The sequence below is a fragment of the Salarias fasciatus genome, chromosome 5, assembly GCF_902148845.1.
Source record: "Salarias fasciatus chromosome 5, fSalaFa1.1, whole genome shotgun sequence".
NCBI classification, from domain to species: Eukaryota; Metazoa; Chordata; class Actinopteri; order Blenniiformes; family Blenniidae; genus Salarias; species Salarias fasciatus.
Genome location: NC_043749.1, coordinates 12,500,888 through 12,521,640, shown reverse-complemented (window position 1 = coordinate 12,521,640; position 20,753 = coordinate 12,500,888). Strand labels below are relative to the sequence as shown.

At 44.3% G+C, this 20,753-nt stretch overlaps 2 protein-coding genes across 7 annotated transcripts in view; both read right to left on the bottom strand.

Moving 5' to 3' along the window:
- Positions 1 to 1,270: 1,270 nt before the first annotated feature.
- LOC115388660 (class E basic helix-loop-helix protein 40-like) lies at positions 1,271 to 5,081 on the bottom strand. Its single transcript, XM_030091885.1, has 5 exons — positions 4,651 to 5,081; positions 4,437 to 4,500; positions 4,081 to 4,188; positions 3,567 to 3,690; positions 1,271 to 3,352 (listed from the first exon to the last, which is right to left on the bottom strand). The coding sequence occupies exons 1-5, from the start codon at positions 4,719 to 4,721 to the stop codon at positions 2,421 to 2,423; spliced, it is 1,299 nt and encodes a 432-aa protein (XP_029947745.1). The 5' UTR covers positions 4,722 to 5,081; the 3' UTR covers positions 1,271 to 2,420.
- Positions 5,082 to 6,942: 1,861 nt separating this feature from the next.
- LOC115387885 (inositol 1,4,5-trisphosphate receptor type 1) overlaps positions 6,943 to 20,753 on the bottom strand; it is a 61,275-nt gene continuing 47,464 nt past the window's right edge. For all 6 annotated transcript variants that reach the window (XM_030090771.1, XM_030090772.1, XM_030090770.1 and 3 more), the window contains 10 exons: positions 20,211 to 20,333; positions 17,969 to 18,144; positions 16,414 to 16,578; positions 15,744 to 15,933; positions 15,486 to 15,578; positions 13,330 to 13,469; positions 12,411 to 12,576; positions 9,468 to 9,628; positions 8,947 to 9,108; positions 6,943 to 8,360 (listed from right to left, as the gene is read on the bottom strand). In XM_030090771.1, the coding sequence (XP_029946631.1) occupies positions 8,274 to 8,360; positions 8,947 to 9,108; positions 9,468 to 9,628; positions 12,411 to 12,576; positions 13,330 to 13,469; positions 15,486 to 15,578; positions 15,744 to 15,933; positions 16,414 to 16,578; positions 17,969 to 18,144; positions 20,211 to 20,333 (1,463 nt within the window). In that variant the 3' untranslated portion in view covers positions 6,943 to 8,273. The remainder of the gene's footprint in view (positions 8,361 to 8,946; positions 9,109 to 9,467; positions 9,629 to 12,410; positions 12,577 to 13,329; positions 13,470 to 15,485; positions 15,579 to 15,743; positions 15,934 to 16,413; positions 16,579 to 17,968; positions 18,145 to 20,210; positions 20,334 to 20,753) is intronic.

The following is a 20,753-nucleotide window of genomic DNA, read 5'->3' as shown; positions in this document are numbered from 1 at the left end:
GTCTCCAAGTCTTCTCTGTGGTGAAGACTGAGACTTGCTGACTGTGACCATTACTCAGCCGTGCTTGAAGCTGCTGTCCTGCGAGCCGCCCATCAAACAAGCTGTGAACTCTCAGAAGCTGGTTTTCTGATTCTGTTGTGGCTTTGGGTCTGTCAGACCGCTTCCTGCCAGAGTTTCAGTTCCTGAGTGAATTTTGACGACAAAGGAAACTGCACAACTAATACCTTGACTTTGCAATTTCTCTGCAGGAAAGCCCTACAGTTCTAAGTGTTATGATGATCTGCCTCTCTTCTAGTTGCCTTTTTCTTCCCATTTCTTCTGCGACAGAAAACTTTCTGACGTACAACTCTGTTCAACACATGCTCACAGGGATGTGATACCACTGTGTGGTTGAGCACTGCTTTCTGTGGGGGGGGGGGGCTACTGTGAAGTCTTTCACTTTTGAGTAGCTTTGTACCTTCTCACATTATTTGTCGGACATGAACTGCAATAAATAACTGGAAAAATCTGGGTGTTTTAAAACTTTTGATCGGTAGTGTACACTTTATGCAATTTTTTTTTTTTTTTTTTAAGATCATTTACAGGGACTAATCACAATTTTAAAAAGCTCAAAACTCCCAAGCTTTCCAAGGTGAAAATAATAAGTTGACAAATCAAACAGTTGCTTCTTTTATTATCTAGATAAACAGAACAGTGAACAATGAAACAATGAAAGACGTGGCTGGTTTGAGGTGCAATAAAGCTCCTCCGGGACTCTGGAGGTATTATTTACAGATAAATGTTACAATTTTGAAGTAATGGGTATGTTAGGCCTCAAAATAGCGTGTCAAACAAATTCACACTACAGCTATAAAACATGCAGCTCCTCTTCAAATAGATTATTTAAAATCAGCTTCAGAGCTTCACTAGTTTAGAGGAAGCTAAACATTTTGGAGGCAGTTCACGGCCTAAGGCAAATTACTTTGCGCAAAGGAAATAGATGTGTACAACTACATCTCAAATGTGGACTTAGAGCATTTACTCCTGAGTCACACAGGAAGTGTTTTCCTTGAGGACGCTAATGAGAGGCAACGGATCCCGTTTGTCGACTCAGGAGTTAAACTGTTTACAGTCATGTGTCTGTTCTTGTGTTAGTGGGCACAGACGCTTCGCCAGCAGGAGCGCCGGGCTGCAGCTCTTCCATTACATAAGTGTTCCCTGTGACATGAATGCTTTGTTGATGAAAATGAACTACATCGGAACGGTTTCTGAATGGTTTTCACTCACACAACCAGCCAGACCAAGTTTCCACGGGAAAAATACTTTATTAATACACTTATTTAATGTATATCAACATTTATAGACAAAATATGTACATCAAACATCTTTCATGTAGGTCCCAAAATATAAAATCTCAAGTACCTCTTTCTATAGAAAACTAGTCTTCTGGTAAAACTTTTACATTCACTTCTCCCCTCTTACTCCTTTGACTCCAGTATTCATACATAGCACAGAGAAAAGAAAAAAAAAACATCTGAGATTTATCAGCTTTTCACAAGTAAAAGGCAACAGCAAGCACAAACACCGGGTTTGACTTGAGCAGAAACAGATGTTGAGTATGCAGATCAGGTCCCGCACAGTGCTACAGTATGTACACAGTTTCTGAGTACACAAAGTACATTAGCCACACTCTGGCCCTCTCCTGTCTCTGGGCGGACAGAGTGCAAGAACAGGTATCAAAAATAGAAATGTACAAGAAGTCTATCGACAATAATTACAGAAAATCCATCTCAACTGTCTGTCATTGAAGAAAAAGAAGGGAAAAAAAAAGACTTCTCATTCAGTGGTGGCCCGCCTCAGGCCCTTATCTGTACACAGTTGCGGAAATCCTTGCATCGTATGGTGCCGGTCTTCCTAGTGTCTGGTAAAAAGGGCGTTTTCAGTAATCTCAATGGTGAGCAAAGGACACAGGCAACAAACTTTGGGTGACATTACTGCTAACATTTGGTGCAAAGAGTTTTTCTAAAGTTACAAGATGGCTTTCCGTTATCACAACAGCTACAAGTGAGATGCGTCAGTGTCATCAGCATTTACACTTCAACAGCAGCATCTAGAACATTTCTTTCTTTACATTCAACCAGGTATGTGTGTGTGTGTATGTGCAAAGCAGGTCCAGGTTTTATGATACATTTGTACTGAGAAATACCACTGAGCGCTGAACATTCAACCAGAGCTTTGCATTCCCCTTCAAAATGGATAAATGTGCCCCCGCCTCTATTTCCGTAATCATTTCTGAGTCCTCTCTTTTGTTGTTTGACCTTCAGGCTGAGGAAAAGAGTGGATGGATGATTATGGAACAGCTCAGTCATGTCTTCTATACTACAATGGATTCTGCATCTGGGTAGTAGGACAGGACAATCCCTCTCCTCTTCTCCCGTCTCTCAGTCTTTGGTTTCCAGGTTGAGGGGTGGTACCTGCTTTAGCGCCTGTAGGAGGGCGGGAGAGTCCATGGGGGACTGGGAAATTCCCGGAGCCGGAGAGCCTCCTCTGGGAGACAACACCAGCGGAGGTGGAGGTGGTCGTTCGCCGGGCATGGCGGGCGTCGAGCCTCCCATCCCAGGGTAGAGCATAGGCACGGCCCCCGGGTACCAGCACTTCTCCAGCATGGGCAGGTAGGCTGCAGCAGACGGCGGAATGAGGTAGAAAGGCATGCAGAGCGGGTGTGGAGGAGGAGGGGGAGGAGGTGGATGGTTCGGGGACACGCTCATATAACTGCCGTAGCCGCTGGAGGACGACGAAGTCGACGACTCTCCGCCCGAAAACAGCTCGTCCTCCGACGACTCCACCCGGGGCCGCTTGTGGCGCAGCTCGTCGTCTTCCTGCTTGATGCCGGAGCTCTCCCTGTCGGACAGGGTCCGCTTCATCTGGCTCTCCTGCTCGTAATAGTCGGGACGTCCTTGCGGCGCCCTGGACTCGTGCTTCTCCAGCTCCCCGCCGTAGCCACTGTCTGTGTCGGTGTCGCTGCCGCTCTGCTCGCTGCTCGGCGGAGCGTACGCCCGCTGGATGACAGGAACACAGTTCCTCCCGTAGCCCTCGCTGGGCTTCGGGGGCAGACTGGGAGGCATCTCCTGATGAGGCTGGTGCTGGTGGTAGGCGGGGATCTCCTCGGGGCGCGGGCTGAGCGGGGTACGGGGCCGTATCGGGTTTGGCAGCACCTCTGCGGCTACTTTGTGAAGGTGACTGACGACATGGGACGGAGTGAAGTCTCCATCGGTCTCATGGTTGGCCAGATACTGAAGAATCTCCTTGGCACACATGTGGAAGCCAGAGCGAAACAACTCCTCTGACTTCTCCTGGCTGACAGGTGGCTGCTCTATAAACACATGGAAAAAAAAAATCAGTCAGAACCTTAACCTTAATCCAAATAAAGGTTAGATTAGTCTTATTTGTATCAACATAAATCCTAAATGTCCCTTATTTGTCTAAAATTTTGCATGGTCTTGACATTATCCTCTCATTTGCATAATTTGCATTGCACAATACCAGTGCTTATTTATGTTTACATGTGCATTTTTACACGTGCTCACCTATTTGCATGCCGTTCTGCAGAGCGAGGATCTTCTGCTGCTGTTGCTCCAGAAGAGAAGTGAGGGCTTTCACATGCTTGAGCGTGAGCTCGAGAACCACGGCCTTCTCCAGATGGCCCAGAGTCTGAAGGAAACGCTCTCAGTCAGTACATCCTCGCCTCTTGCATAACACAGTAACTTATAAGTGCAGCCCATGTAAACAGGATCAGTAACACATGATCAAATTCAGCAGCACGTCGTACAAAAACAGTGATTAAAGAAAGTTAAATCAACAATGTGATATAAAATATACATGGATTAGTAAACTGCAGAATTACTCGGTGCATGTATTTTGCTTTTTAAAAAAAAAAAAAAAAAAAAAAGCTATAAGCTATTCTCTATAAAAGCTATTCTCTTTAGTGTGGGCTGCTGACGCACTCAATTCAGATGCAGTGCCACTGAACAGCCACTAGATGGCGCCTGCCACACAAGACAGTGAATCCCCTCGTGCCTCCCAGCCGGAGGGTGAACTCACCGTGAGTTTCAGGTGTTCGGGTAATAAATCTTTCAGCTGCGCAATGCACTCGTTTATCCGATCGCGTCTTTTCTTCTCGATAAGCCTGTGAGGCAGCTTGTAGGTCTCCTACAGGACGACAGGAGAAAATAAGGGGACGTTAGGTGAGCTGATTTGGTTTGGAGCGCCTCATGATCCGAGGCAGCTCCACCGATAGGGAGGAATCCAGGAGTTATGTCACAGCAGAAATTAGGTCAACCATTTATGGCACTACAGAGCCGGTCTAAAGCCGCCCCGGTGCTTCACGCGGTTTCAGCCCCGCGATCATATCCCAACAAGTTGTGAATAATGAGAATTTTTAAAAAAACAAAACAAACCTTGCTCTCTTCTCCTCTCTTCATTCCTCGCCTCGGTTTATAAACATACATTGGGAAATCCATTCTGAAGAAAGACAAAGACAGAAGACGTTTAAGAAATGAGGTGATAGTTTTTAGCAGAGTGGACAGTTCAGAATAAGTTATGTAAGAAATTGGAAGTGGGGGTTAAAAAAAAAAAAAAAAAAGGAGAGTATGTTTGCAAAGTGAGACTTACCCCTGCACGTCTGGCAGGTCCGCCTGGTGTTTGGACAGAGGAGGTGGCTGCGCGCTCGGGATTCGCTCCATTCTTTGTACTCCAGTTGTCTCGAGCTACTTTTCCAATTCAGTCACAAGAAACTGCGCATTTATTTATTCGCGCGGTTTTAGATAGGAAAAAAAAAACGCTCAGAAAAAAAAATGCGCCAAACCTTCACAAAATATTACTGAATGAGCATGTCCAAACAGAAACCTACACGAAATAAATTTCTTGTTTTGAATGTGGAAATTGTTTTGAAAATTAGTCCTTCCGATCTCCCGCGACGCGGTTCCCACCGCAGAAGGAAGTCAACCCTCTTGACGGCGCGTTGGGAAAGTGGGGGAGGACGGAGAGACGACTTAAATAAACCCTCTGACTCTCCGCGCAGCCTGACCTACCTCTGTCACAGGAGGCTCACGTGTTAAGCGGCGCTGTATCCTCGCTGGAGGGACGGCCCACTCTGGACACATAAGGCGCGCCAGTGGGCGGGCGGGCGGCGTGCGTCATTCGGAGGGCGGCGCGCGGGCCGATCCCGTGTACCACCATGCTGAAGTGTATGGAAACAAGGCTGAGGACTGGCGCGGCGCGGCGCGGCGAGGCGAGGCGCGCGCGCGCGCGCGTAGAACGTGCTGGCAGCGCACCAGTGGCAGGAGTTCCTCCTCCGGCCCCGAGCTTATGCTTTAGCGGCGGTGCGGCCGGTGTGATGTGGAAATGCAACGCAACGGCTTTACGCAAATTACGCACAACGCTGGAGAAAAATACACAATAATAAATATGATCATCTAATAACACATCTCCAGTGCAGGGGTTGAGTTATGATTTATATTTATGTATATATAAATCAATTTTATTTATTTTTTAAAATAAAACTATAAAAATAACAGTCACATACTGTCATTGCATTTGTTATCATGTTTGATTCTGAACGTCCAAGGGACGTTGACAACATCCATTGAGTTGTTCTACATCCGCAGAGGTGTTTGTGTGTTTGTGTGTGTGTGTGTCATCCGTGCGGTCACGGTGTGAGAAACACGTGCACCTGCGCACGGACTCCTCGGCGAGGTCCGCGTTTGTTTTTCGGGAGGCGGCGCCGCCTGTCACGTTGATCTCCTCATGGCCCCGGGAGCCCGCGGCTCGTGCAGGGCGCCACCGAGCAGCAGCAGCAGCACACGGCGGCTGCACCTGTCTGCAGCCCGGCCGGCAGCAGCCACACACCGGGGGGGGGGGGGGGGGGGGGGGGTGAAGCCCACCTGCACTGCCTGCCACCTGCACAAGACTGGATTAACGTGGTTTCTAAAGACTCTCGTGCTCAAAAGCAGCACTAAATGCATCTTGTAAAGGTTTTGACAGTTATTGATTTCCCAGCTTCTCTGCATATTCTGGTGAACCAGTTGAGACTTTTGGACCGACATAAATGCAAGAATAAGCAACTTTTCCTGCCTTTTGAACTTGAGAGGCGCTTAGATGTTTTTTAATCAATTAAAGATTTAACAAGTTTGACAAAACACTAGTCACCTGGGAGAAATAAGACAAAAATACTATTTTTCACAAAGTTTTCAGCCCCAGCTAATGGGAATTCCATTACAGTGTGAAACAGCAGCTGTCAGTTGCCTTGTTGACCTTAAAAGCAGCACACTTGAGACTTTGGCTGGTTTGACGTATTAAAACAAAATCCTGATTTTATTGATGTTTAACTGTTGTGACTACTAACAAGTGTGAGTCTTTATTTCCATCTAAAACTCATAAAAGCTCACCTTCAATTCCCACAAATGAGATAATGATTCATGACCATAGCACAGGTCACAGTCACAGCTATAAATAGATAATATGTAAAAAAAAAAGGTGGAAACGACTGAAGAAAGAAAAGATAGGGAACATGTTAAAAGACTGCAAGTGGCAGTGAGGGGATGCAAGTTCTGTGATTTTCTATAGTAAAAGCTTAACTAGTTTGGTGGTAATTGTTGACTTATTTATTTTCTTTTTCTAAAAAAGGTGTCTTTCTGTATGCCGTTTGGAGAATGATTAAAGACGGGTCACAGTCCGTTACAGGGCACAGAAAAACGACCACACACACACTCAGATTTGCCATAATTATCAAGTTTAAAATGGAAAAAAAGTCTCAAAACATTCTAGCTTTATGTTATCAGTCCAGAGAAAAAAATCCTGTAAACTTTTCATTGATAGTCTTATTTTTGGGATACATCAAAATTGAAAATGTGTCTCGCTTCTTCTGATCATCCCCTCCACCTCCATACTGACGCACCAGCTGTGTATTTCACACACTTGTTTATTGAAATAGCTTCCAACAATGGAATGTACAATTCAGACACAAACCATGTATCAGGATAAACACATTATTTTGGTCAAGCAGCACTCCAAATCACACCAATTTCTTCCCTCTCTCTCTCTCTCTCTCACACACACACACACACACACACACACAGTCAAACACTCAAACAACCACCATCACGTAAATGTTTTACAAAGTGACTAACCGAAAACTGTATATATTACTTGTGCGCTACAGAAAATCTCAGTGCTCTGGACTAAATGGATGGACAAAGGATTGAATGATTCAGTGCAGACAAAATGAAAACTGGTACAAAGTTACTCCCAAAATGACTCAGGTTGTTCCTAAACTGTCCTGAAACACCAGATGGATACAGGGTGAAATAATTATGATTTTCTCTCCAATCATTTACTTTGTTTTACTTTAACAGAAGAGAAAGAATTTAATAGGTCACAGTTATTTATCTTGACACTGATTGAGCTCGTTTTTTTTTTTTTTTTTATCGGAAATGTCCTGGAACAAACAGGACTCAATCTGAGATAACAAAGAACTGAAAAGGATTGCAAAAACTTGCTAAAAAAAAGAGCAAAAATAACAATAATAATAATAACAATAATAATAATGATGGAGTTTTACAAAAATGGTGAAGACCTCTTCATAGTGTAGTTTAAATTCATATTTAAATAAAGGATAAATCTTTGAATCATTTCAAATATAAAAGTAAAGATAATTTCCCAAAAATAGTTTATCCTTACTTAAACATTGCATATCATAAAGCATTCCTATTGCTGTCAGATGAAAGCAGAGATATTAAATAATGTGTTGTAGGGTTCAAACAAACCTCCGAATCCACATGTGACCTGAGACTGCTGGTGCAACGCCGAGGGCTAAAGCCTCGGAGCAAGGCCACTTCCTCGGGAGCGGTGGCTGAACTTTGGCATGCTGGCAGAGTGGTCGAACGCAGGAGGCGTTCAGGCGGAGCGAAGCTGGAGTCAGTGTGTTCATTGAAAACTTACAGGACTGTCTCCTCATGTCCTGAGGCACTTGGTGCACACTCCACCCACACACACACACACACACACACACACACACACACACACACACACACACACACACACACACTTGACGACATAACTTTCACTTCACGTGGACACTGCCTGCCGGACGAAGGGACGTTCTGGGAGCATCTGCTGTCAGACGCCGACCCACCGGAGCTGGAAAGACGGACATGTTCCGTCATCTTAATGTCGAACATGTGGTACCCCCTTTAAGAAGGAGCGCAGGCACTGGTGGAAGCAGCCCCGGGGGGCCCTCAGGCAGGCTGCTGGGGGTTGATGTTCATATGAGGGGGGTGTCCCAGCAGTCCAATACGCTGTTTCTGTTTCCTCTGCTCTGTCATCTGCACAAAGGAACAAACCATGGAGGTTTTTATCTGTCTGACATGGACTCTTATGGTTCATCGGCCCCCTGTGGAGCTTTAGACACTAATCATGGTATCAAACAACAATTTTATTTCGTCCCTTTAATGTTTTGATTATATAAGGACACGATCATGCACATAAAAGATGACACATTCCTGCTTGGTGACAAAAGAGACAATCGCAGAATCACAGATATTAGCATCATACACTGCAAAATACACCATTAGTTCCACTGTAAAATGATAAAACAGTGGTTCTACTCCAGACTAAATCTTATTGTTCTGGACTGGTGAGCAGTGAGAATACTGAAACGAATGAGAACAAGCTTATCCAATAGAGTGAGTCGCACAAAAAAAGATTACTGGCCTAAAAAACAACTATATTTCCATGATAAACTTAATGAAAACTGGTCTGAACTAATTAGTCTGAGGACTTTGTGGATTTTCACGAGGAAAGAAAAACCCTTCTGCTGCTCTGTGAAAATATTGCAAAGAATAAACACGGGACACCAGCGTGCTACGGAACGGCGACGTGCACGACTCACCGCCGAGCCACGGCACATACCTGTTCTTTGAGTTCAGTCAGCTGTCCGGACAAGTTTGCAACCAGCCGCATGGTTGACTCCAGCTTCTCCTGCAGGTTCCTGATTTCGTTCTGCTCTCCCTCCGCGTCGCTGCTCACCAGCGACATGGCTCGCATCCGAGGGAACCAGTCCAGGTTGTGCTCCTGCGAAGAAAAACAAGGAGTCGGGGCAGCTCTGATAGAAACGTGAAGTATGACAATGCAGCCGTGTTTTAGGCCTGAACGCACAGATTGTGTATTTTCTTGCTGTAACTTCCTGTTTGTTTGCACGACTCATCGTGTGAGAAGAGCAACACTACAGGTAAACTCCGGTGTGAGCGAGTCGGTGCACGTTTGGAGGTGTGACTCGGCAACATAAAGCGATCAACTCTATCTGATCGTAACGTACAAAAACATGAAGAGCAGAACAGGAAAAATCCTGTTATAAAGAAAACACCCCCCTCCCCCGCCTCCCAGAGGAAGTGGATGTATGTGTTCAGGGTGTGTCTGTCACATTTGTTTACCTTGATCATCTCGGCCACGTAGCTCTCGGGCCCCGTGTATTCCGTGGAGTCTTTCACCTTCACCAGCACGATGAAGAACAGGTAGTGCCACATGTTGTGCTCCTCTTTGATGTGCTCCTCGAAAGTCACCGTCTTGTTGTCAAACTTGTCGCGCTCCAGACCTGCGACGGGGGCAGGAACACAACAAACACGAGAGCTTCGATAACGACGGTTTAGTTGAGCGATAAACTCGAACAACAAAAACGTCTGGAAGTGGCGGTGTGTATGCTTAAACACACATCCAGTTACTCAATGATGTGGAGACAATGGTTTGGGTGTTTTAAGGTATATTAGGGAGAACTAGAAATTTGTAGAAATCTGTGCAAGTTTAGTAAATTTTAGATGTCGCAATTGGTTGTATGATCTGATTGTAATGTCGTATCTTTACAACTACTATACAATCTTTATGTAATAAACATCCTTCAGTTTCCCACACGCTCACATGACTCAGCAGCAGGTTCTTCTATTCATCTTGGAAAATTCGTCTTAAAAAAATCTTTTTCTTCTTCTCTTGATGTAATCCCAAAGCAAATCCCTGATGTTGGAACTGGGCTTTGGGGAAGCTACGAAATCTTCGGTTTTTTGTGCATAAAAAATGTTTTTTCAAGACTCTGACGGTGTGTTTGTGGTTTGAAACTGGTGATCACACTGAATGATGAGACTCAACACAACGTGTCCGGACAATTACACCAGCACGGTGAAACATACGTGAGAGACAATTTCGACAACAGGAAGCAGACAGCAGATGTTTTAAAGCAAATTCAAAGTCACTCTTTCAGAATTCAGAGACTTGGGTGTTGAATTTTTCACCAACACGTTGTTGCGTCTGCTGTCGTTAAACACCGACAGCACAGCGTTTTGCCTTCAACCACAAACCAGTGACGGGAATTTAAAGTAATATTTGGTTGCTTAAAAAGACAAAACCTTTTCACTGAAAAGACTAGGAATTTTGACAGAATCAGACATGAACGTGACTAAGTATAATTTCCTGTGTGCATTCTGCGCATTTGTGTCATTATTAAATAATTCCCCTGCCTATGAAAAATCACGTGGCTGATGTTAAATGCTTGGAAGCTTTGGAACATTTTATTGAGAGTGCCTGAACACGTGTTTCCTGATTGCACAGTGTTCCTCGAAGCTTTTAGAGCTGGATTTAAAGAAGACGACCCACTCAAAGGCTCAAAGAGTGTAAATGTCGACATTTCAATATTACTTACATGAAAGGAGAGTTTAGAATCTACACTTCTCTTTTTAACAGCTCCCGTTCTGTAATTGCCACAGCGGATCGTCTGCTCCCTTTACCGTTAACACCAACCGTCCTCATGAATCTTCTGAGGTCTTGATCTTTTGATCTCGCCTGGAAACTCGATCTCCAGCGTCCTTTGTCTAATACGTCAACTAGAGAAGCAGACTCGGGGTCTGGGTTTGAATACCACAGCTGACTGGTCAACAGTGGGGGTTCCTGAGACAGAACTTTGACCCCTGTCAGCTCGATGGAGTGTTCCAATGTGGACGCGCCTTCACTTACAAGAAATAAGGTTGGTCAGTATTTGGGGAAAAATGAATTAATGATTAGTTAGTTTAGTTAGTTGAAAGGATTTCAACTTGGCCTCTTATCTGTGGTCAGTTTTCTTGAACGGAAGCTGGATGGAGAAAGCAATCTTCACCCAGCTGGCTTTCTATTAAATTCTGATGTTATATAACCTCTCTGTAAAAGCTGGAGGAGGACATGTTGCATTGGAAATGGGCAAAATACACTCAGCTACAGGTAAGAAAAATAAAAGTCATTCTTGTGCCGGAAATGCATGACGCAAATCATCCACTGGCTGCAGATGATGAAAAGCTGGAGAACTAATAGAAGACAGAGAGGAAGAGAGAGAGAGAGAGAGAGAGAGAGAGAGAGAGAGAGATATCAATGGTTTGTGGGTATCGGCTCCTAATCTTTGCATCTCCTGTTCTCCCGCGGTCCTTCTGGAAACCATAGAGACGGCAGCTCCTCCTGTGGCCTGGCCTTATTTAACATGAGTGAGTCAGAGCCGATGGCTGGCTGGGTGACATAATGCTGTTCCCGTTCCATATGCTTACCAGTTGTCCTGAATCCTGACCCGGCGTACGCACACCATGCTGCACATACAGCACGTACTGCTGAATTCATTTATACACACACACACGCACGCCGCATGCCGTGTGTTTATTTAGAGACGCACACACCGATCGGGTCATGGACGGATGATGCCGCGGGAAGGGGCAAGGGTCGGGTAGCTGTCGAAACGGCTCAAAACGTATGGCAAAGAAACGGTGCGAGTGAGTGGGTGAGAGGGAGAAAATGTCTGCGTGTCAGACAGACATGAATTATGGAGGCGAGCCGAGCAGTGGCAGGAAGCCCTCATGACTCAGCCTTCTTTGGAACAACAGCAAAGTGAAAATGGGGGAGGAGGAAGGAGAAGAAGGGGGGAGAGATGCAACAAGGTGAATACCTCTACAGACTTTACTCATCAGAAACTAGAAATTTTCTTCGAGGGGAATTTGGGATTAACGAAACGACTTTAGAGATGTTGTGGAAAAGCTCTGATGACGCACAGACCTTTCCTAAGAGCGCGCCGTCTCACCAGACTGGCAGGACGCTCTCACGGTTAGACAGTTCGTCATGATACGATCAGGATCGAAGCCTGGGAGAAAAGGCGCTACCTGAATTTAAAAAAAAAAATAAATAGTGATATTCATGCTTCAAATGGCATGCAGCGTCTTCCTGCTCGGAACTGGAGCCGATTGTTGTAATTAATGCTGCCCCACCGCTTAACTTTTTATTTTTATTTTCAACTGTTGAACCAGCGCAGTGATTTATCCACCAGTTTCCGGAAGGAATTGACACAGAAACAAAGCAGCTCGTCTGAGCGGCCTCACCGCAGATGAAGCAGGTCGTCTTCAGGACTTCTTCTTTCTTCTGCTTCTCACTCCTCAGGTCGGCAAAGGTGTCGATGATTACACCAAAGATGAGGTTGAGGACGATGATGATGACCATGAAGAAGAACAGCAGGTCATAAATGACTCTGGCTGCGAACAGAGGCTCCTGGACGAGACACAGGAGACAGGATCGTAGTTACATAAGGCAACGCTTTGAAAACGATCATCAGAGCAACCTGGTTCAGAAAACAGAGGACGATTAGAACTATATCTAAGAAGAGGGAAATAATGAGGGACCCTGTCCCATATGGAGGTGTGACCCAAAAGTCAAGCCTTCACATAAACAGCTGCTTCGAGTGACGCACCTTGTTTCAAATTTGTTTAACCTTGGCCCTCACGCCAGACGCTGGTTATGAGCCGGTCAGTATAACGAGGCCTCTCTCGGATACAGCGATCAGAGTCACTGACTCACTGGACAGCTCTGCTTCATCCTCACGTCAACAGACGTCACGAGCGCAGCACGGTTTTTTTTTCTTTTCTTCAGTGTTTTAACTTGGGCAGCAGCAGAGCTCTTTGGCTCAGACCTGCTTTCTGGTGTGAGTGTGTGAAGCGGCAGACGTTCACATCCTCTTTTGACATCATCACAGTTAAGTGTGAATTCAGTGGAAATCTATTTTGGGGTTAAATTCTCATATTGGGCGGAGGCAGCGCAGCTGTAAGGAAACATTGTGAAACCGCCGTGCTTTGGAAATGAAAACAAGTCGAGAGCGCGATGGGCTCGCAGCCAGCTCACATGACTTGCTCTGCAGCTGCGGGTGCTGCACTCCCTCAGACGGCCATATTAACACACAATCGTGCACATCAACATGCACACATCCACACAGAGACACACATACATATCAATGAGAGCTGTATGCACCTCTTTGGAGGGCTTACGGAGAACATCACCGACACCCCCTCCGCTCCTCAGGCCGTGACTCAGCACAGTCACGATACACATCAGCAAAGAGTCGCATGTCCGCTCCATGTCACCGTCCTCCTCAGCGTCGGTCACTAAATCTGAAACCACAGATAGAAAATGCACCGAAGAATCAGTAATAAACTCAAAAATACAGGAGTGTTTTTTTTTCTTCAATTATTAAATAAAAGGTTATAAAGTATATTTACTTCAATTAAACATGGAAAATTGTTGATTTAACTGGCATGACAAACCATAGGGCTTCAACTCAAACCATCATATAATACCAGTGATTCTTATACTGAATAGATTTATTCTTGATTGAAGTGGCTCAACCTCAAATGCCAGGATTACAGAAACATTAGTCCGAATACTTAAAATCTGCAGCCATTTCTGAAAACAACTTTATAATCCCCGATTCTGTGAACACTAAAAACACAGCCACTTATATAAAATGATTATATTTGTACTACGTACCAAACAACAAGAAATGAAAATAACACTTTTATTCTTCTCATATAAAGAATCAATGAAGTGCATTGAGAAAAGTGTTTTTTTTTTCATTTAAAAGTTTGTCTCATGTTTGAGACATAATGACTTAATGTGTTTACTAATAAAGAAGAGGATTTAGAAGGAGTCTAACAAACAACACTAGAAGTTAAAGCTTTTTAATACAGTCTAATGGTACGTAATGATTGGTATTGGAGGACGAGCCAGACATGTAGTCATGTGGGGAAGAATAGATATCCTCTGGCATTTTATCACCAATATCCTTGACTCAGTGGCAGAAACTTGAGATCTGTGTAAACGGGTGTTTACATGCCCGGATTGACAGAGTGGAGGCTGCTAGTCAAAGCTAAATTGTTTTTGTTTTAGATGGAGAGCTCAGCAGGAGCAAATGATTAACTTCTGTAAATGGGTCATCTGATCTGATAAGTTTCTGTCACAGTAACTTTTGAAAAAGGCCTGTCGAAAAACGATCTGTCGCATCTGAAAACCTCAAAATTAGACAGACTGGGCGACACAATTCCTTTCTATTAGGACTGATTTTTTTAACCATATTATTTATATTTCTTTTTAAGGGCTGACATTGAGTTGAAGGAGCCTCCTTATCTTCTCTGTTGATAACAATGAAAAAAAAATGTTCTGGCTTGTAGGTCATAGTTTGACTGTGTTTAGGATCAAGACTGTAAAAAAACCAAAGACAAAAGAGAGAAATGTGTTTATGTATAGGATGAATCTGTGTAAACCGTTTTAGTCTGAATGGCACCAAACGGCCCGGCTGTCCTGGGACACTCACAAACCTACATGAGGTAAGGTCACATGTGAATCACTCAGGTCAAGTGAAAGTCATGTGACGGTCAGAGGAGTCACATGAATCTGAGCAGAAAACTGCCAAACACAAAGAATCAGGACAAACTGAACGGGATGTCCCGTTTTCCCAATCATGCACAAATTGGTTCAGAGCATTTATCACTTCTCTTTTTAATGAACCACTGTTCATTCTGATATTTGAGTTTTACTGCAGTATTTTGTTTCGTGCTTTCAGCTCTAATCAATCCATTCAGGCTGATTTTCAGGTCCTGCATTTGTTTGTCATCTTCATCTTCTACTCAGAAGCCATATGGCAGTTTTATTATTGTACTACATGCAAGTAAGCAAATTACCCCAAACAAATCAAAACACATCTTAATTTTTTAAAAAAAGCTTGCTGTCAACACTCACGCAGGTTTCCTTGGAAAAAAACCAAATGTGACAAACACAATGGACGTATGAAAGCAGTAAATGATTGAAGACCTTTGGGTGTGGCTTGGCTAGTTTAATGGTTAGCACTGCTTCCTCACAGGCGCTCGTTTGTGGAGTTTGCCCGTCCTGTCCGTCTCTGCCTGCTGTTTCTAGAACATTCCGATTTATTCATGTGTTTCAGACACACCTATCAAATGAGCTGGTGACAGTAAGTTTGCTGTGTAGCAAGGGTGTGTGTGCGTGTGTGTGTGTGTGTGTGTGTGTGTGTGTTTGTGGCTGTGGTGTACTTGACCACCTCTGTATGATGTACCGTTTCATCCGATGCCAGGTAAGTGTAGAGAATGCAACAACATTTGGGACTACTCAGTTACCTTCCTGCAGGTCACTTATTGTGCAATTCTCCTCATTTTCTTCTCGACACGTTTTTGCAGTCAGGAACTCGTCGGCCAGACTGCCTCCATTTTCTACAAAGTAAAATGAAACAGTGGATTTGTTATTAAATAACTTTGAGAAGTAATCCTAACGATGAAAAGTACCATGGAAGTCTGGGAGACATCCAATTTTTGCCCAACAGTCTATGTTGGTTAAACGTTTTTAGAAATTGAAATATAACTCCAGCCTGTTCTCACTCATGGTTGTGTTTGGGATCCGATCCACCTCCAGGATGAAGTCGTCTTTGAAGAAGATGTAGCCCACAATGGAGAACAGGTAGACCAGAATGAGTGCGAGGACGGCGGTGAGCACGATGGAGCGTCCGTTACGAGTCACACTCTTGATGACATTCAGTAAAGTCTCTTCTCGGTACACCAGATCAAACAGCTTCAGGAACACAGCGAGGAACGCACCGTTAGGGAGCAGCCATTGATGAAAGGCAGGAAATGGTTTGCATGTTCTGTTCATGATGAGTAAACTAATCATTATCCTTTTGTGTTGGATTTCCTTTTCCCCCCTTAAATCTGGCACAAACTTTCTACTATATCCAAGAGATCACATCTGCATCTGAGCTACTTGGATCCATGTCAGCAAATAACTTTTGCGGTATTTTCAGAGGCATCAACAGGTTTGGAACAACAACACTTCTGCTCAGGAGCAGATAAAGGATCCTACTGGCCTTACATGGCCTTGAGTTCATCAAGAAGGAAAGCAAAGGCTACATGTCTTTAAAACAATGTTTCTACAGATGGTTTAGCTTCAATCTGCTGCTTCATATGATGCTATCAGCAGGCTATTTTAATCCTGGGGGTATGTACATGTTGAGTTCGCAGTAGCTGAGAATATGCCTGGTGTGTTTTCTCTCACCAACAGACTGTAGAAAAAGACGTGGCCAAACACCCCCAGACAGCAGATGATGAGGTAGATGAGATGGTAGAGGAACTCAAAGTCCATCACCATGGCTCTGTAGCCTCGGGTGAAGGTGCCACGATTACCAACAAAACTTATGAGGAAGATGATTTTATTACAAACCTGGAACACAAAATGTGACTCGCTTTAAAAACTTCAGTACAACAACATGAATCATTGAAATATTTTTGGTTGAGCTGTATATTTATGGATTTAGGGAAGATGTATGTTGGAGAGATCATCGCTGGTGAGATTTGTATCTCTGGTTGGTTGGATGGATGGATGGATGGACGGATGGATGGATGGATGGATGGATGGATGGATGGATGGAATCTGACAGAGCAGCTACATATATTTTAAAAATGTTGCAAAAGAAGCTTTTAGATAAGAACATGTGGTGATAGATGCTTCAGGCAACTAAGGTGTCATGATGACAGGAAAAGACGTTAATGTCACCTGAGACATTAAAAACAGTCATTTTGATACACGACAAATAAAACAATGCTTACATTAACAGGTGGATGTAAATGCAAACCTGTTAAAAAGTTAAAAGACAGAAATATTTATATCACATTTAAATGAAGAAGTAATAGGCATGTGAACCCAGAGAGTGGAGTGTAAGCAGGTTACTGTAACAGGTTCTACTGTATAATTTCTTGCTTTAACCTGATTTCACTTAATAACCTGCTTTCTTGTATTCATGTAAACAGTGAGAGTCTTAAGGGAGATTACTGCTTATTGAAGTCTTTGGTTGGTGTGTGTGTGTGTGTGTGTGTGTGTGTGTGTGTGTGTGTGTGTGTGTGTGTGTGTGTGTGTGTGTGTGTGTGTGTGCGCGCGCGCGCTGGGGGCTTAGAGGCATTTCTAGAAAGTCGCGGGTGAAGGGGGCAGTTTCACACTCTTTTCACACAGAGTCCAGTGACGCACTTCACAACACATAGTACAGCAAGTAGCTGCCAGGGAGAGCGGCAGGCCGGGGCGGGGGGGCGGGGGAAACCACAGGCAATCGGGGCAGGGGCATGCCAAGCTGGCATGAGCAACAGAGTTGAAAAGAGAAGTGGAACTGGAGTGCTGGAGGTTTTTCTCTGTTTTCAATCACGTAGTATTTCCTTTCTGGAATATTTTAATATTAGTGGTGGCCTGGAGGTTAGAGGAGAGGCTATAGAGGCTATTGAGTTCACAAGTTTGGATGCCACAGCTCATGTGTCACCACTGTAGGTCCCTGTGCAAGACCCCTGACCCCCATCACCACCTTTATTCAAGTGGGGGTGAGAGTGCAACCCAGCTGCAATGACAGGAGAGCAGTTTATCGTATGGTTAGCAAGGAATGACACAATTCACGCATGAACGCACCCACATTCACTCAATAAGCCTAAAAAAGCGTGTGTTTGGAGAGAAAACTCACAAAGAAGAAGGGAAAACCTAGAACTGACCCCATGCCATCTCCCAGTCTCCACTAAACCGCTGTTACTGGACGCTGGAGCAAAAATCAGTGTTTTTCAGTGAGACCACTCACATTGCAAGCACCCAAAAGGAAGAGCGTGGGCTCCAGACCCACGGAGAAGATGAGGCGGAGGATTGTGACAATGACCAGGGCGCGGATCCCCAGCGGCTGGGGCATGATGATGACGATGATCAGCGTTGCCAGGACACCCATCCACAGCAGTGCGGACAGATGGGAGTCCAGCATGCCTGCAGGACGCAAAAGGCACATTAACATAGCGACACTACACGTGCATAATACCATTCACTTTGATTTTGAAGAACTTGACAACGCTGAGCATATCTTGTTTAACTTAAAGGAAAAAAAAAAAAAAAAACTAACTCACTTCCCACTGGCAAGACTTTGAATTCAACAAGAGCGTCTTATGTAACACTGTAAAATGCATGACACAGTTTGTGTGTTCAGTGAGTTTTTGGTGTAAGTCCACCTGCTGCTCTACTTGATCCCAGGGTAAACCTGGATTAGTGTCTTTAGTCGGGCTTTTTCTCGTGGCGATGTGTCACTCGGGCTGAAAACCCTCGGCTCGGTCTGACCAGCCAAACAGCAAAGCCACGCCTAACCTGCTTCCTCTATCAATAAGCTCTCTTTTCTAACACTGTAGGTATGCTCGGAACTTCTAGTTAGAAATTAACCACCGAATGGATAAGTTGAGGTAGAAGAGCTATGAAAAAAAAAACAAAAAAAAAAAACAAGTATGTGGCGTTTGACAAGAGGAGCGCTGCAGAAATCGTAACCCACCTTCCCTCCCCTGCCATCCTTCCCTCCCTCCCTGCCTCCTTCTCACCTTCCTTGCGTCTAGTTTTCTTTCCCCCCTCCCAATCCCTCCGGAGATCACATGACAGGTGCCACTTACATAACCGCCATCTCTAAAAATACCTTAGCTGAAAGATTCATGAGGAATGAGCGGGGAGAAGCACGCACTTCCAGTGATGTGGCAGACTGAAAGATTCACTCACAAACTCCACACCGACACTTGCGCTCCCGTTTTCTGTTGGAGCGGACGACTGTGTTGCAGACATTTTTTTTTTTTCAAAATCAACAGTTGAGAAGGCTGCAGGTGTGCACTGTTTAGCTGTAAAAATTTGCAATGAGTGCGCGGCTTTAACCAAAGCTGTTCACAAAACGCAGTCAGTCATGCATGCCGGCAGAACACACTGACCTAGATCCCCGGCTCCTATAGCCCTCATTCTAAAGCCCCAAGCAAATGAGGGGAGGAGAGCAGAGGGAGGACAAGAGGATTGTGTGTGTGTGTGTGTCTGTGTGTGTGTGTGTGTGTGTCTCTGTGTGTGTGTGCGTGCAGAAGAGGCCAAAAGTCATAAAAGTGCCTGTTGAAGTGGGCCAAAGGTACAGTGGAGCCTCACGTGACGGAAGTCTTGCACACAGAAGAAGTTCCAGAGAAGAAGGAGGACTGAGTCAGACCTCACACATGCTGTGCTCTCGTTTTTGTGACAGATGTTAAGACCTGAGCTTAAGCATTTTGAAAAAAAAAAAAAAAAAAATCATTATTATCGATTATTCGGCAAGATACGTTGTTGATATCCAAAACAGTATTAGAGAGATGTCCTGTTTCTAAATGATTCGCTAAGCGAGCACAGGCGCCAGGCTTTAACCAAATTAAAATGCGCTGCTCGTGTGTTCGCTGTGGTTTCCGTGATACTGGAAGGCAAATATGAGCACAAGCTTTAAGACCATGAAGCGTCTCTGGGGCGTGCCGTAAACAAAAATAAAAGGCTTTTCAGGCCTTGTTCCTGATCCTGATCAGGTGATTAAAAGTCAGCGGATCAGGACACTGAGGCAAAAGGAGATCAGTGGGTCAGTGCTGATGCCTGGCAGAGGGAAGGAGAGCCATCACGGCAGCTACGTTCGCATTCGAGAGAGTCGTATGAAGTGCAATTGAACTTCAATTATAGAGCAGGATGATTTGAAAGCAGAGGGAGGGCCATTTCAAGTTGTCCGTGCTGCTTTGGACACCTATCATTAAAGAAAATACTGAGGCATTTGTCTCTATTCGTTCAGTGGCTTCACTATATAAGCAATGAAATGTAGTAACAGCAATTTAGATCATAACTCTGTTTGGGAGGGCATTTATGTAGTTATATAAAAGTCTGAATGCAAGATGAGCTTCAACTGAAACACTGATAGAAAAAAAATTCTTTATAGCACAATTATAGGAACCAAAAGCAGTTAATATTTCCTCCTTTAAAATGTGAAAACAATGCCATCTCTTCTAAATTCCTGAGCGTGTGTCACTGACCTCCATGCACCCCCTCCAGGGGGTAAAAGAAACAGACCAGCAGGTTCATGAGCACAGCCAGGTTGAAGGAAACGTTACTCCACACCGACATGTTTCTGGAGCACCAATAGAGCACCTGCTGGGCTGAAGAGCAGAGGCGAGACGCACAGTGAGAAAGACATTTGTTCTCTAATGACTTCAGGTTCTGCATCTATTTGATTATCCAAAGGGAAACAAGCTGGTTTCCTTTTTTTCTCAAAAGGCCAAACACTGAATGTAAGTGATACAATGTAGAAAAACTTAGAAAAAAATAACGAGGTGAGGTTTGAGCTTCAGTCTGTGAATTATTCTCATGAAGAGAACAGTTGTATAATCATCACAAAGCGGATTAAAAGAAAAGAAACAGTCACAAAAAACACCTGATTAATGTTCATAATAAAAAAATGGCACCAAAAATTAAATTAAGACAATTAAAAACATCTAAGATTGACCTACAATCTACATCTCGACTTTCATTTTTTTTTTGCACTCGGGTTTGATTTGAAGAGAGAAACCGAGAAATAC

Excerpts from the sequence above, each read along its gene's own strand:
- LOC115388660 (XM_030091885.1), bottom strand. The coding sequence starts at position 4,721 with ATGGAGCGAATCCCGAGCGCGCAGCCACCTCCTCTGTCCAAACACCAG. Across the intron at positions 4,189-4,436 it reads AGAGAGGAGAAGAGAGCAAG|GAGACCTACAAGCTGCCTCA; the intron begins GTTTGTTTTGTT and ends GTCGTCCTGTAG. Across the intron at positions 3,353-3,566 it reads GCAGAACGGCATGCAAATAG|AGCAGCCACCTGTCAGCCAG; the intron begins GTGAGCACGTGT and ends ATGTGTTTATAG.